At 44.1% G+C, this 10,962-nt stretch overlaps 1 protein-coding gene across 1 annotated transcript in view; it reads left to right on the top strand.

The window, feature by feature from the left end:
• Window positions 1-10,962, top strand: part of LOC125486161 (rho guanine nucleotide exchange factor 38-like) — a 70,119-nt gene that overhangs the window by 23,922 nt on the left and 35,235 nt on the right. Inside the window, exons 2-3 of the mRNA XM_048612681.1 lie at window positions 6,306-6,493; window positions 7,601-7,724. Of these exons, the coding sequence (XP_048468638.1) occupies window positions 6,306-6,493; window positions 7,601-7,724 (312 nt within the window). The remainder of the gene's footprint in view (window positions 1-6,305; window positions 6,494-7,600; window positions 7,725-10,962) is intronic.

The following is a 10,962-nucleotide window of genomic DNA, read 5'->3' as shown; positions in this document are numbered from 1 at the left end:
TGCACCTTGTTGTCTCGGATTCTCCAGCATCTGCAGTTCCTACTATCACAGATACTAACCTACCTCCTGGGAACAGAGAGAACAAAGACATAAGAGTGATAGCTTCAACAGAGTCCCTCCTTGTAGTAGTTCTTTGCTATCTGAGAGATTGATTTAAAGGACCAGGAGAATGTGGCAGAATGGAACAAATTAAAATCCCAACAGACTAGCAATTCACCACCTGTAACCACAAATGTCTCCATCTTTCAAGAATATGCTGTTTATCATAAACGATTGGCACAGTATTATTAAATAGAAGTGTAAAGTTCAAAGCTCAGTGTACTACTGTGCATAGCCATGGTTACAGGAAGTTTATGACATGCGTGGACTATCTGTGTGCACTGTGTTTGACTGCTGTATCTCCAGAGATAACAAACTCCCTCAAATGGCATTTGTTGTCAATTTATTTTGACAAAGGCTTAAATACATTTCCTTGAGTAAATATTTGTTTTTCCATTTTATTCAACGAAAGGTCTATTCACAAGACGACATGATAAGTAAAGACAAGAGCTGCCATTTGGTCAATTCATCGAGAAAACCCCGTTCCCTTATCACAGCACCAGCTTTCTCTTAAGAGACACCTGAGCTAGAAGTTAAATTGTAAATCACTCTGTGTGAGCAGTCTTAAAATAGCCTTTTCACTGGCCTTCACATAAAATCCCAAAGAGTATTTACAGCACCACTGATCCTCCTTAGTGTTAATGCTGTACCCCTATCAATTGAGTTAATCTTGCCCTCTCAAATATATCCATCTAATCCTTTCTCTCTCTTTGTCTTTCTAACATCAATACCATTTGTATCCCTGTGGCAGTGAGTTCCACATTTTCACCACTATCTACGTAAACAGTCTGTGTTTGAGATGTTTTTCTTCATCAACCTGCTCGGAGATGTTATTACACAGGAGCAGGTAGGACTTTGAACACAGACACTAGGGACACTACAACTGCACCACAAGATCTCCCTAGTCTGGATCTTTTCTTAAAAATTTAACCTATTTTTCCTCTAATCAAACTGTTCAGAAATGTTATTATACACCATTGGAGCAGCTGGGACTTGAACCCAGGTCTCCTGGTCTAGTTGAGTGGGTTAGGAATGCCACAACTGCACCACAAGAGAGCCTCCAGCCTGAGTTTTATGTTTTTATTGCAGGCTTCTTTCAGCTCCCACAATCTCAATTCATCCAATCAAATGTCAGATTGCCAATTAGTGGCCAACCAGTGGGAAGGTGATCAATTAGAGGAGGGCGTCGGCTGGTGTGGAATGCTCACCACCCAATCAGGACCGCAGGTATTAAAGGGATATCACCGCAAATGGCAAGTCATTCACAGCTACAAGCTCGAAGGCCCCTGATCTTGGAATTGGCTTTTGGAATCTTTGTTTCAGCCTCGAATAAAAACATTTGTTTAAAAATGAGTCAGAAATCATACAAACACTGCCGCCCTGCCCTTTCTGTCATGGCTGCTGTAAAACACTCACAATCTGCCTTTTCACAACCGACCTCCGGGAAATGCAACAGGCCACAAAATGTCACAAACAATTGCTTTGTTAACCAGTTAAATGTCTTGTTCATGAGTGATTTCGAGATGGCTGCTCAGCTGCTGGTGTCTGCACCCGTTCGCTTTCGGTGATTTGGGAGATTGGCCTGATGACAGCATGTTACCATCTGGAGATCACGATTCCCTACTTTACATATGCATGGAGGAGAGTGGGTGGTGGGGGAATATGTTGTGGGGGGCGTTGTGGGGGTGTGGGAGCCCACCCCAATTGGCTGATGTAAAATACAGCCCAAAACGTTACCCCAACGTTCCCTGTTGGAGCTATTAATGACTCTCTGATGTTTATTGGCTCCTAGTTTTAGACTTCCTCAGAAATGAACACATCCTCTTTACATCGACCCTATCAAACTCCTTCCTAATTTTAAAACCCTCTATCAGGTCTCCTTCTTATTTCTGTAGGAAAGCATGTAAAGATTTTCATTGCAATAACCCCCCAATTCTGGTATTATCCTTGTAAATGTATTTTTGTTTACCCCTTTTTAAAATACCGGATACTGATACAGTCATATGGAGACCAGCCAGTGCCGGGGATTCTTAGGTTTAGTCTAAGCTGAGCTCTATGTGTGTGTTGCTGAAAAAGACAACTTTTGTTGAAGCTTTCCATCTTGCATCAGGACAATTTGCAAGAAATACTAATGTAAAAGGGAATAACATTTTGAACTGCATGACAAGAGAATGCTGATTGGTTCTTAAGTGGATTTACATTGGTAGAAGATTTGCAATGGTGAATGCACCAGTGAAGTGATGACTGACAGTTAACTGCCAAGCTTGGTTTAAGTTTAAACCAGGCAGATTGACTGTGATTGGTTAAGGCATTGCCTTAAGGAATGGAGAAGAATATAACTATTACTTATTTTTTTCAGATGAGACAGGCGCAATGTTTGTGCATATTCTTTCTGCCTGTCAAACTTGCCATCTCACCAATTAATTTCTGGGCAAGAAAGTCCATTGGCAACATTTGTGACCTCCCACCACTTTAAACCCTTAAAAGTTAATTAACAGCGAATATAGATCTGCAAATTGTCACCTCCTCAAATACCTGCCTTCTTGATAGGCAGGAAAAGTGGCTGGTTTCCTGACTGAGTAACCAGGGTAACTCCTGCTCAGTAGTGCCAAGCTTCCAGTTTCCCTCATCTTGGGTAACTGGGGACATGGATTGGGGGTAAGAAGCGACATCTGAAATCCACTCTCTGCCCAAGCCACTGACTCCTCTCCCAGAATCCCTATCCTATGACAAAAAGGTATGAACATTTACCTTCTGGTCATGGGCTCCCCTGAGGTATAGGCCTCGGCTGACTGTCTTTTAGGACCCAGGAGCCGCTGGCCTCTGATTAGCCCATGGCACCTGGAGACCCAGGATGCCAGCGTCATGGCCTGTGATAGGCCGAAGCTTTCTCGTCAGTTCTTAACAAGCTGATTGACACCTGTCAAGTCAAATTTTCTATCATGTCAGCCAACCCTTAGCCAAAAAGAGAAAAATCACAGGCTAGAGGATTGCTTTACAAACTATTAGTGGCTAATACAACACACATGTGTCGCTTTATCAGAGGTGTCAAGGTAAAACATAATCAGATACTATGTGGTGAGCATTACAGCAGGTCCTCACTTAAAATTGTTGTTGCATTTCTGAAAATCATAACTTTAAGTTCATAGAAATTTACGTTAAAACTGGAGTTAGGTTCCTTCGGACGTTTCTTAGGCTCCTGGCTTGGCACAGCCTCCCAGCATGGTGTGTCACTGAATGATCTGGTGCCAGGGCCTGGTGTGGACTGGAAACTAGGTGCCAGTGTGGTCTGTTGTACCGAACATTTATTTCTGTAATGCTGGATATTTTATTTCTCTATTGTCTGAGATCTTGTGACTAAAGAAGCTGTGCCTGGGTACTTTCTGTATCTAAGTTGGTGCTGTAATTGGTGACGTTAGAAACTTTCTACTATACTCGTTGAGTATATGTGATGATAAAAACTATTCTATTCTAAAAATGAACAAGGTACAGGTTGAGTTGCTGCGGATTCCCAGCTGCAAAATAAAATAAATCAACTAATATTAAAGAAACATTTAAACATTATCAAGTTGGAATGATGTACATTCCTAAATGCCTACATTCACAAATAAATTAGCCTTTAAAATACATTTGTATTATACTTCACTACACTCATAAATGACAATATTGGAAGTAAACGTTAAGAAGGTACTCAGCTGACAAAGTTTTAACTGAGGCTCCATCTTGTGGCAGAAGCTGGTCAGAACTTCCTGCACTGACCAACTCCGGGTACACGAAGGCAAGGATTTCAGTGCAAGTTCAGAACAGGAGCAAGAGAGAAGCAGAACAACAAAGTCCTCATTAGTGACACTGGAGATGTTAAAGGTTAGATTGGAGGGTGGGAATGGGAGCTCTGGTGGGATGGGCAATCAGGAAGAAGGGCAGGGGCAGGAACAAGAGGCAGGCTGGGGGAACTTCAGGACTGATGGGGAAAAGATCTTGTGCAGAGGCAAGAAATGGACATATGTGGCAAACTGCATTACAGTGAATCTCGTAACACGAAGCAAATATTATCACTTTTTTATTAATGATGTCAGGGAGAGACAGAATTACCTGAGTCACCTTTAGACTTATTGTATCTGGTGTCTGCACCCTTCTCTGCAACAGTCTTCAAAGTGTTTAATTGGTTGTGGAATGCAGTTGGATGTCCTAAAGATGTTCTATAAGCCAGTGGTGGCACATTCTCACTCTTGAGTCACAAAGTTTTAGGTTCACATCCCAGTTCAGGGACTGAGCCCAGAAATGAAGACTTACGGTTCATTGCAGTACAGAGGGAGTACTGCACTGTGGGAAGTGCTGAAATCTTCCTGATCAGATGAGGCTTCCATCTAGTAGCACAGTGGCACAGTGGTTAGCACCGCTGTCTCACAGCGCCAGGGACCCAGGTTCGGGCAACTGTCTGTGTGGAGTTTGCACATTCTCCCCGTGGCTGCGTGGGTTTCCTCCGGGTGGTCCGGTTTCCTCCCACAGTCCAAAGATGTGCAGGCTAGGTGGATTGGCTGTGCTAAATTGCCCATAGTGCTCAGGTATGTGTAGATTAGGTGGATGGGTCTGGGTGCGATGCTGTGAGGGTCGGTGTGGACTTGTTGGGCTGAAGGGCCTGTTTCCACACTGTAGGTATTCTATGATCTGCCAGCTGTAAAAGATCCCATTGCACTGTTTCAAAGAGATCCAGGATGTTTTCACCCCAGGCCCCTGGTCATTAATCAACCAAGTCTCAAAAACCTGCTCACTATAGCAACACGCATTGGGACATCATGCTGTGTGCAAATTGATGGCTGTGTTTCCTACACTATAGCAGTGATTACACTTCAGAAGCTACTTCATCAGCTTTGAAACAAGTTATAATGTCTAGTGATCACGGAAAGTGCTGGATAAATGAACGTTTTGTCCTTTAAAATGCAAACAAAGTGTAGCCATGGGATGGTTTGTTAGATTCCTCAGCAATATAAATTCAGTGATACATTTTCACAGAGGGCACGTTAATCCACAGACATGGGGGTGTGAGTACACAGATCTTTGAAGATGCCATGTTAAAAGCTGCTTAAAAATAATTGGGCAGAATGCCATTCAGGTGGCAGGGGACATGCCGACAAATGACCTGTGTTGTCTGTTCTGAGAAAGGCCTACCAAAGCAGAATCCAAGCCTACACCTGGAATTAAGCCCCTGCATTAGATGGGAGACAGAGAATGGGAGGAGATGGGGGTGGGGGCGGTGGAAGTCCTGCCTGGCAACAGCTGCTGGTGTGTGATAGGCTGGCAGCTCTTGTGGTCACCAATACCATGGTGAAGACTGTGCCTGCTTCTGGAACTGTACCCAGGCCCGCTGTAAGAGAAGTGCTGTTTGTGTGGGAGGATGGGCTTTCTGTGGTTGGGGAGGGGGGGTAAAGGGGGGGGAGGAGGCGGGGGGGGGGGGGGTTGGGTGTTGGGGGGGAGGCAATGGCAGTCGGCAGACACTCCCTCCACCCAGCTCTACTTCCAGCCCTTCAATCGGGCTCTCCCTTGATGAAGGAAATTTCCTCTTTTAAGCGGCCTTATTCTCTCCCTATTTACCCTTTTGTCCTTTATGTATTTATAAAATCCCTTTGGATTCTCCTTAACGCTATTTGCCAAAGCTATATCATGTCCCCTTTTTGCCATCTTAAGTATTCTCCTACTGCCTTTATACTCTTTTAGTGATTCACTCAATTTCGGCTATCCATACCTGACATATGCTTTCCTCTTTGTCTTGACCAAAACCTCAATTTCTTTCGTTACCCAGCATTCCCTACACCTACCAGCCTTGCCCTTCACCCGAATCGGAACATACTGTCACTGGACTCACGCTATCTCGTTTTCCAGCTGTCCCTTTACCTGCGAACATCTGCCCCCAAACAACTTTTGAAAGTTCTTGCCTAATACCATCAAAATTGGCCTTCCTCTAATTTAGAAGTTTAACTTTTAGATCCAGCCTATCCTTTCTCATCACTAGTTTAAAACTAATAGAATTATGGTCATTGGCCCCAAAGTGCTCTCCCACTGACACTCAGTCACCCCGCCCTGCCTTATTTCCCAAGAGTAGGCCAAGTTTTGCACCTTCTCTGGTGGCTACATTCACATACTGAATCAAAATTTTCTCGTAAAGACTTATCATCAATTCTGATACTTCTTCCTTCCTGCCTTCACAGCTAAGATGACTCCCCATGCCATTCCTGAAGCTCCAGTGACCCCAAATCTGGATCCAGAGGAGCAGAGGCAGCACATGATGGGCAGGAGGTTAAAAGTCATCAAAGAGCTCGTAGAGACTGAGAAAGATCACTTCAATGACCTGGACTTGTGCATCACACAAGTAGTTCAACCACTGAGAGAGAAAAAGGTAATATTCTCAAGACATTTCTTAAACTTTTCCTCTCCGTAGCTTTGATTTGTTGACTTGCTTTGCAATGTGCTGACATGCTGTAGAAATTCGTAGAGTCAAAATCAATCTCACAATTTTACCTCTTGTTGTTTTTTTCCCCTTGAGGAAATAGCAGCAGTTCCCCCAAAGCTGGTGGCAATACTTTGTACTTTCTTCATTACCAAAGTGACCTATTTCCATCTCCACATCATCATCATCCATTATCTCCCATCCTCCACCCATCTTCCACTGCATACCATCCCCTTGCCTTTGCTATTTGTACCTCTAACTATTTGAATCTTTTCCTGTCTGTCCTGTCTCCCCCTTCCTTCCAAAAAGCTGATCTCGTCCAAACCTCTACAGCCTGTGTTCTAACTCACACCACATCTGTTTGCGTGTCACCCTGTGCTCACTGATCTCATTTAGTCCAAGTTGGACAATGCCTCAATTTGAAAATTATCTTCTTTAATTTCAAATCCCTCCATGGTCTTGCTCTTCCTCATTTCTGAGGCGTCTTCCAGGTCTATGAACTTCCAAGACCACAGTGCCCCTCCCGACTGTACCCTCATAGCCTTCCTTGATTTCTATCACTCTGCCATCTACACTCCTGACCAAACCCAAACCTCTGGAATTCTCTCTCCACACCACTCTGCGTCTTTCTCCTTTTTGAAGACACTTTTTAAACCTACTTCCTTGACCAAGCCTTTAGTTATCCGCCCTAAAACTTCCTGACATGGCCAGGTGTGAAATGTTTTTTCCACGAAGCATCTTAGAACAAAGAACAATACAGTATAGAAACAGGCCCTTTGGCCCACCAAGCCTGCACTGACACTTTTTGCCCTTCCGTACTAAACTGTCTTCATTTACAGGATCTGTATCCCTCTGTTCCCGTCCTGTTCATGTATTTGTCCAGGTACTTCTTAAATGCTGCAATTCTGTCTCTCTTTCTACCACCTCCCTTGGCAGCACATTCCAGGCACTCACCACCCTTTGTGAAAAAACTGCCTCGCACATCTCTTTTAAACTTCACTTGACAAAGACTGGATTGTGTTGTCTTTGTAAATTGATCTGGACTTGTGTCTGCAGGTGGAGTGTCTTGATGTCGATGGGTTGTTCAGCAACATTGAATCAGTTCATCAGATATCTGCCAAGCTGTTGTCCATGTTAGAATATGCCATTGCTGAAGATGAGCCAGAGATGCAAATGATTGGTATGTGAGCAGTGATCTGGGGTATATTTATTTTTAACAATTGAGCATCCCTGTAAGAACCACAGACATCGACAAAACAGTAGGAGGGCACTTACACAAACTGACCACACTGACTTTGTGGTAGAACAATTCCAAACCAATCTCTTTCTCTCTCCATTACCTTCACTAAAGCCATCTGAGTTAACCACCTCGTCTCCAATAGCAGCTCATGCAAAAATATTCGTCATCCTCCTCCTTCCTTTCTTGCCATATTTAGTTGTTACGTGCTCAATTCTAACACCGCAACCAGAGGGATAATCTTATTCTCGGTTCTCTGAATTGGAGCTTTTACAATTTTAAAAACCTTAATTAACCATTTCTTAATGGAGTCATGAATTGTGGAGATGTCAAGGTTGGTTGGCTCACCAAGCTGGTTTATTGTTCCGCAGACATTTCGTTACCGTGCTGGGTAACATCCTCAGTGCAGCCTCTGATGAAGCGTCGGTGTGTTTTCCCAGACAACAAGGTGCAGAGCTGGATGAACACAGCAGGCCAAGCAGCATCATAGGAGCAGAAAGGCTGATGTTTCGGGCCTAGACCCTTCATCAGAAGGTGTGTTTTCCTGCCTGGTTTTTAAACTCTGGAGTCCATCGAGCTGGATTGCCTCGCTTCCGGTTTTCCTTTGTAGTGCCATTAATGAACACATAGAACTCGACCCCATATACAGTCCACTACGAAGGAAACCTGGAAGTGAGGCAATCCATCGCAACGGACTCCAGAGTTTAAAAACCAGGTGGGTAAACACACCGACGCTTCATCGGAGGCTGCACTGAGGATGTTACCCAGCACGGTAATGAAACATCTGCGGAACAACAAACCAGCTCGGCGAGCCAACCAACCTCAACACCCACAACCCAAGCTACAGATCTACTCCAAAACCCTGTGGAGCTGTCAGTTTGAGATATAAGATTAGCTGTGATCTTATTGAATAGGGGAGCAAGCTGGAGGAATTGAATGGACAATTTCAGCACCTATTTCATCCATTTTTTTTACTTTACTGTTCCGTCGTCGCACCTTTCAGTATTTCACACCTCTGGTAACACGCCTTAATTATGCTGTCTGCTCTTTATAGCTTTAATAGTCTTTCTAAAACTGCCCACAGTACTCCTGCTGTGACCAACGAATGTTTTGTACAACTGATTAATTCTGAAATGTTCTGTTTATAAAATGCAAAAGGCTTTCATTTTTGTATAACTTTGCATCCCTGATGTCTTTTTTCAGTGATTTCATCTTGAGGCCAGTATAACAGTATTGTACTGGTAGTAACACTAGGATTAATCATATTACTGTTGGATAACGGGAGGTAAACACCCTCTAACAGCTGGAAATTGTGTCATTCATGCAATTGATCAACCATCAATAGGGACAATGAGGAATAAAAGTAACCTTGAACACAATTTCCCACTGCCAGTTTCTCTTTTCTTTCATGTGAAAAGGGGACTTAATTAAGAAGGGTTACTGTGAAATACAATCCCCACCAATTCCACCATCTATACCCCAGAGCAAAGAGAACTCTGGGAACTGCTACTGAGCATGCGCACAAGGAGCTACATCATGTTGATATCAGATCACATGGAACTGGAGTCTTCCAGAAGATATCATCTCTTCCCATCTTTTGCAAGTAATTATGTTTCTTAACATTCTGTAAGGATGTGTACCTCACCTTACTATACACCCTTATCAGCAGCCAGCCTTGAACAAATCGTGCTGACCATTTGCTGGACAAGATTCAAAACATACAAGAGGAGGCTTGACAGGGTAGACATTAAGAAGACATTTCCAATAATGGAGGAATCTCAAACTCGGGATTATGGGTACGCATCATGGAGGGGGGAGCTCATTTAAATCTGAGATGGGAAGAACTTTCTTCTCTCAGAGGGTAGTGAATGTCTGGAATTTTGGAGGCCAGAGAGATGTGGAGACTAGATCACTGAAAGTGTTTAATGAGAAATTATGTAGGATTTAAAAAAGTTGAGGAGTTGAGGGATACAGGGAGCTGACTCAAAAGAGGAGTTGAGGCTTGGGGCAAAGCATCCATGAACTTGCTGAATAGTGGGCTGAATGGCCTGCTCCAGCTCCTGTTTCTTATGTTCTTATGACAGTAGGTGCCATTGCAAAGCTGACACTTATGACATATTTCATGTGGTTCAGTAAGTAGCTACCTTGTACTTATTGATTTTGACAAAATTTCTGCTATTTTCAGGCAAGTTTGGGTAACCTGCTCCTCACACCAGGTTAAAGTTCAAGGACCTTAATGATGAAATATTTGTATAACTATTAACGAGTAGGCGAGGCAGCTGATGAAGGGAGACTTTAATTTTTGATCGCTTGGTCTTTTCTTTTAACTCCCTGTCACACATACTACTCAAAAATTCTGTTAACAGTTATATTCCTGCTGAAATTGCCATGTCAGTCTTCCCAATCTCTCCCCTCGACATGTCAATCAATGAATATTCAGCATTCAGTATTAGGCAAACTCCCGAAAAACCCATTCAAATTACAATGCAACCACCTTGGCTTTCTCTTTGTCTGGGCCTTCTTTGTGAGCCTGTGCAATAAATGTGTGACATTAATACACACATTCATGCTGACGTAAGATAGAATAGAATAGCCTTTATTGTCATGTGCTCTTGAAAGAATGCAGTGAAAAGTTTGTAATGTCACCTCTCGGTGCCATCTTAGGTACAGGGTAGTGAGGTACAGATACTTTAAGTGTTGTTACAGAATTGAAATAGTAAAAAATAAGGACTGGTATGGATATACAGAGTTTAAAAAGTCCAGAATGAGAATAGAAAGTATCTTTAAAGTATTCAGGTTATTGACCTTTAACATTGATTCCGTGTCTACCAGGCTTCAGAACACAAGGCCACACTGCCTTCACACGCTGGTCTCCATCCAGGTCTCATCCCCACAGCCAGCCTGCGCTTGATCCGCTCCCCGCTCCCCACTCCGGGACACGCCTCGGTCCCCGCTCTCCGCTCCAGGACACGCCCCGCTCCCTGCTCCGGGACTCGCCCTGCTCTGGGACACACCCCGCTCCCCGCTCCAGGACTCGCCCTGCTCTGGGACTTGTCCCGTTCCCCGCTCCGGGACACGCCCCACTCCCCACTCCGGGACACGCCCCGCCTCCCACTCCGGGACACGTCCCGCTCCGGGACATGCCCCGCTCCGGGACACGCCCCGCTCCGGGACACGCCCC

The sequence above is a fragment of the Rhincodon typus genome, chromosome 1, assembly GCF_021869965.1.
Source record: "Rhincodon typus isolate 14 chromosome 1, sRhiTyp1.1, whole genome shotgun sequence".
Classification (NCBI taxonomy): domain Eukaryota; kingdom Metazoa; phylum Chordata; class Chondrichthyes; order Orectolobiformes; family Rhincodontidae; genus Rhincodon; species Rhincodon typus.
The sequence above is the reverse complement of the archived record's forward strand: the minus strand, read 5'-3'. Positions and strand labels throughout refer to the sequence as shown.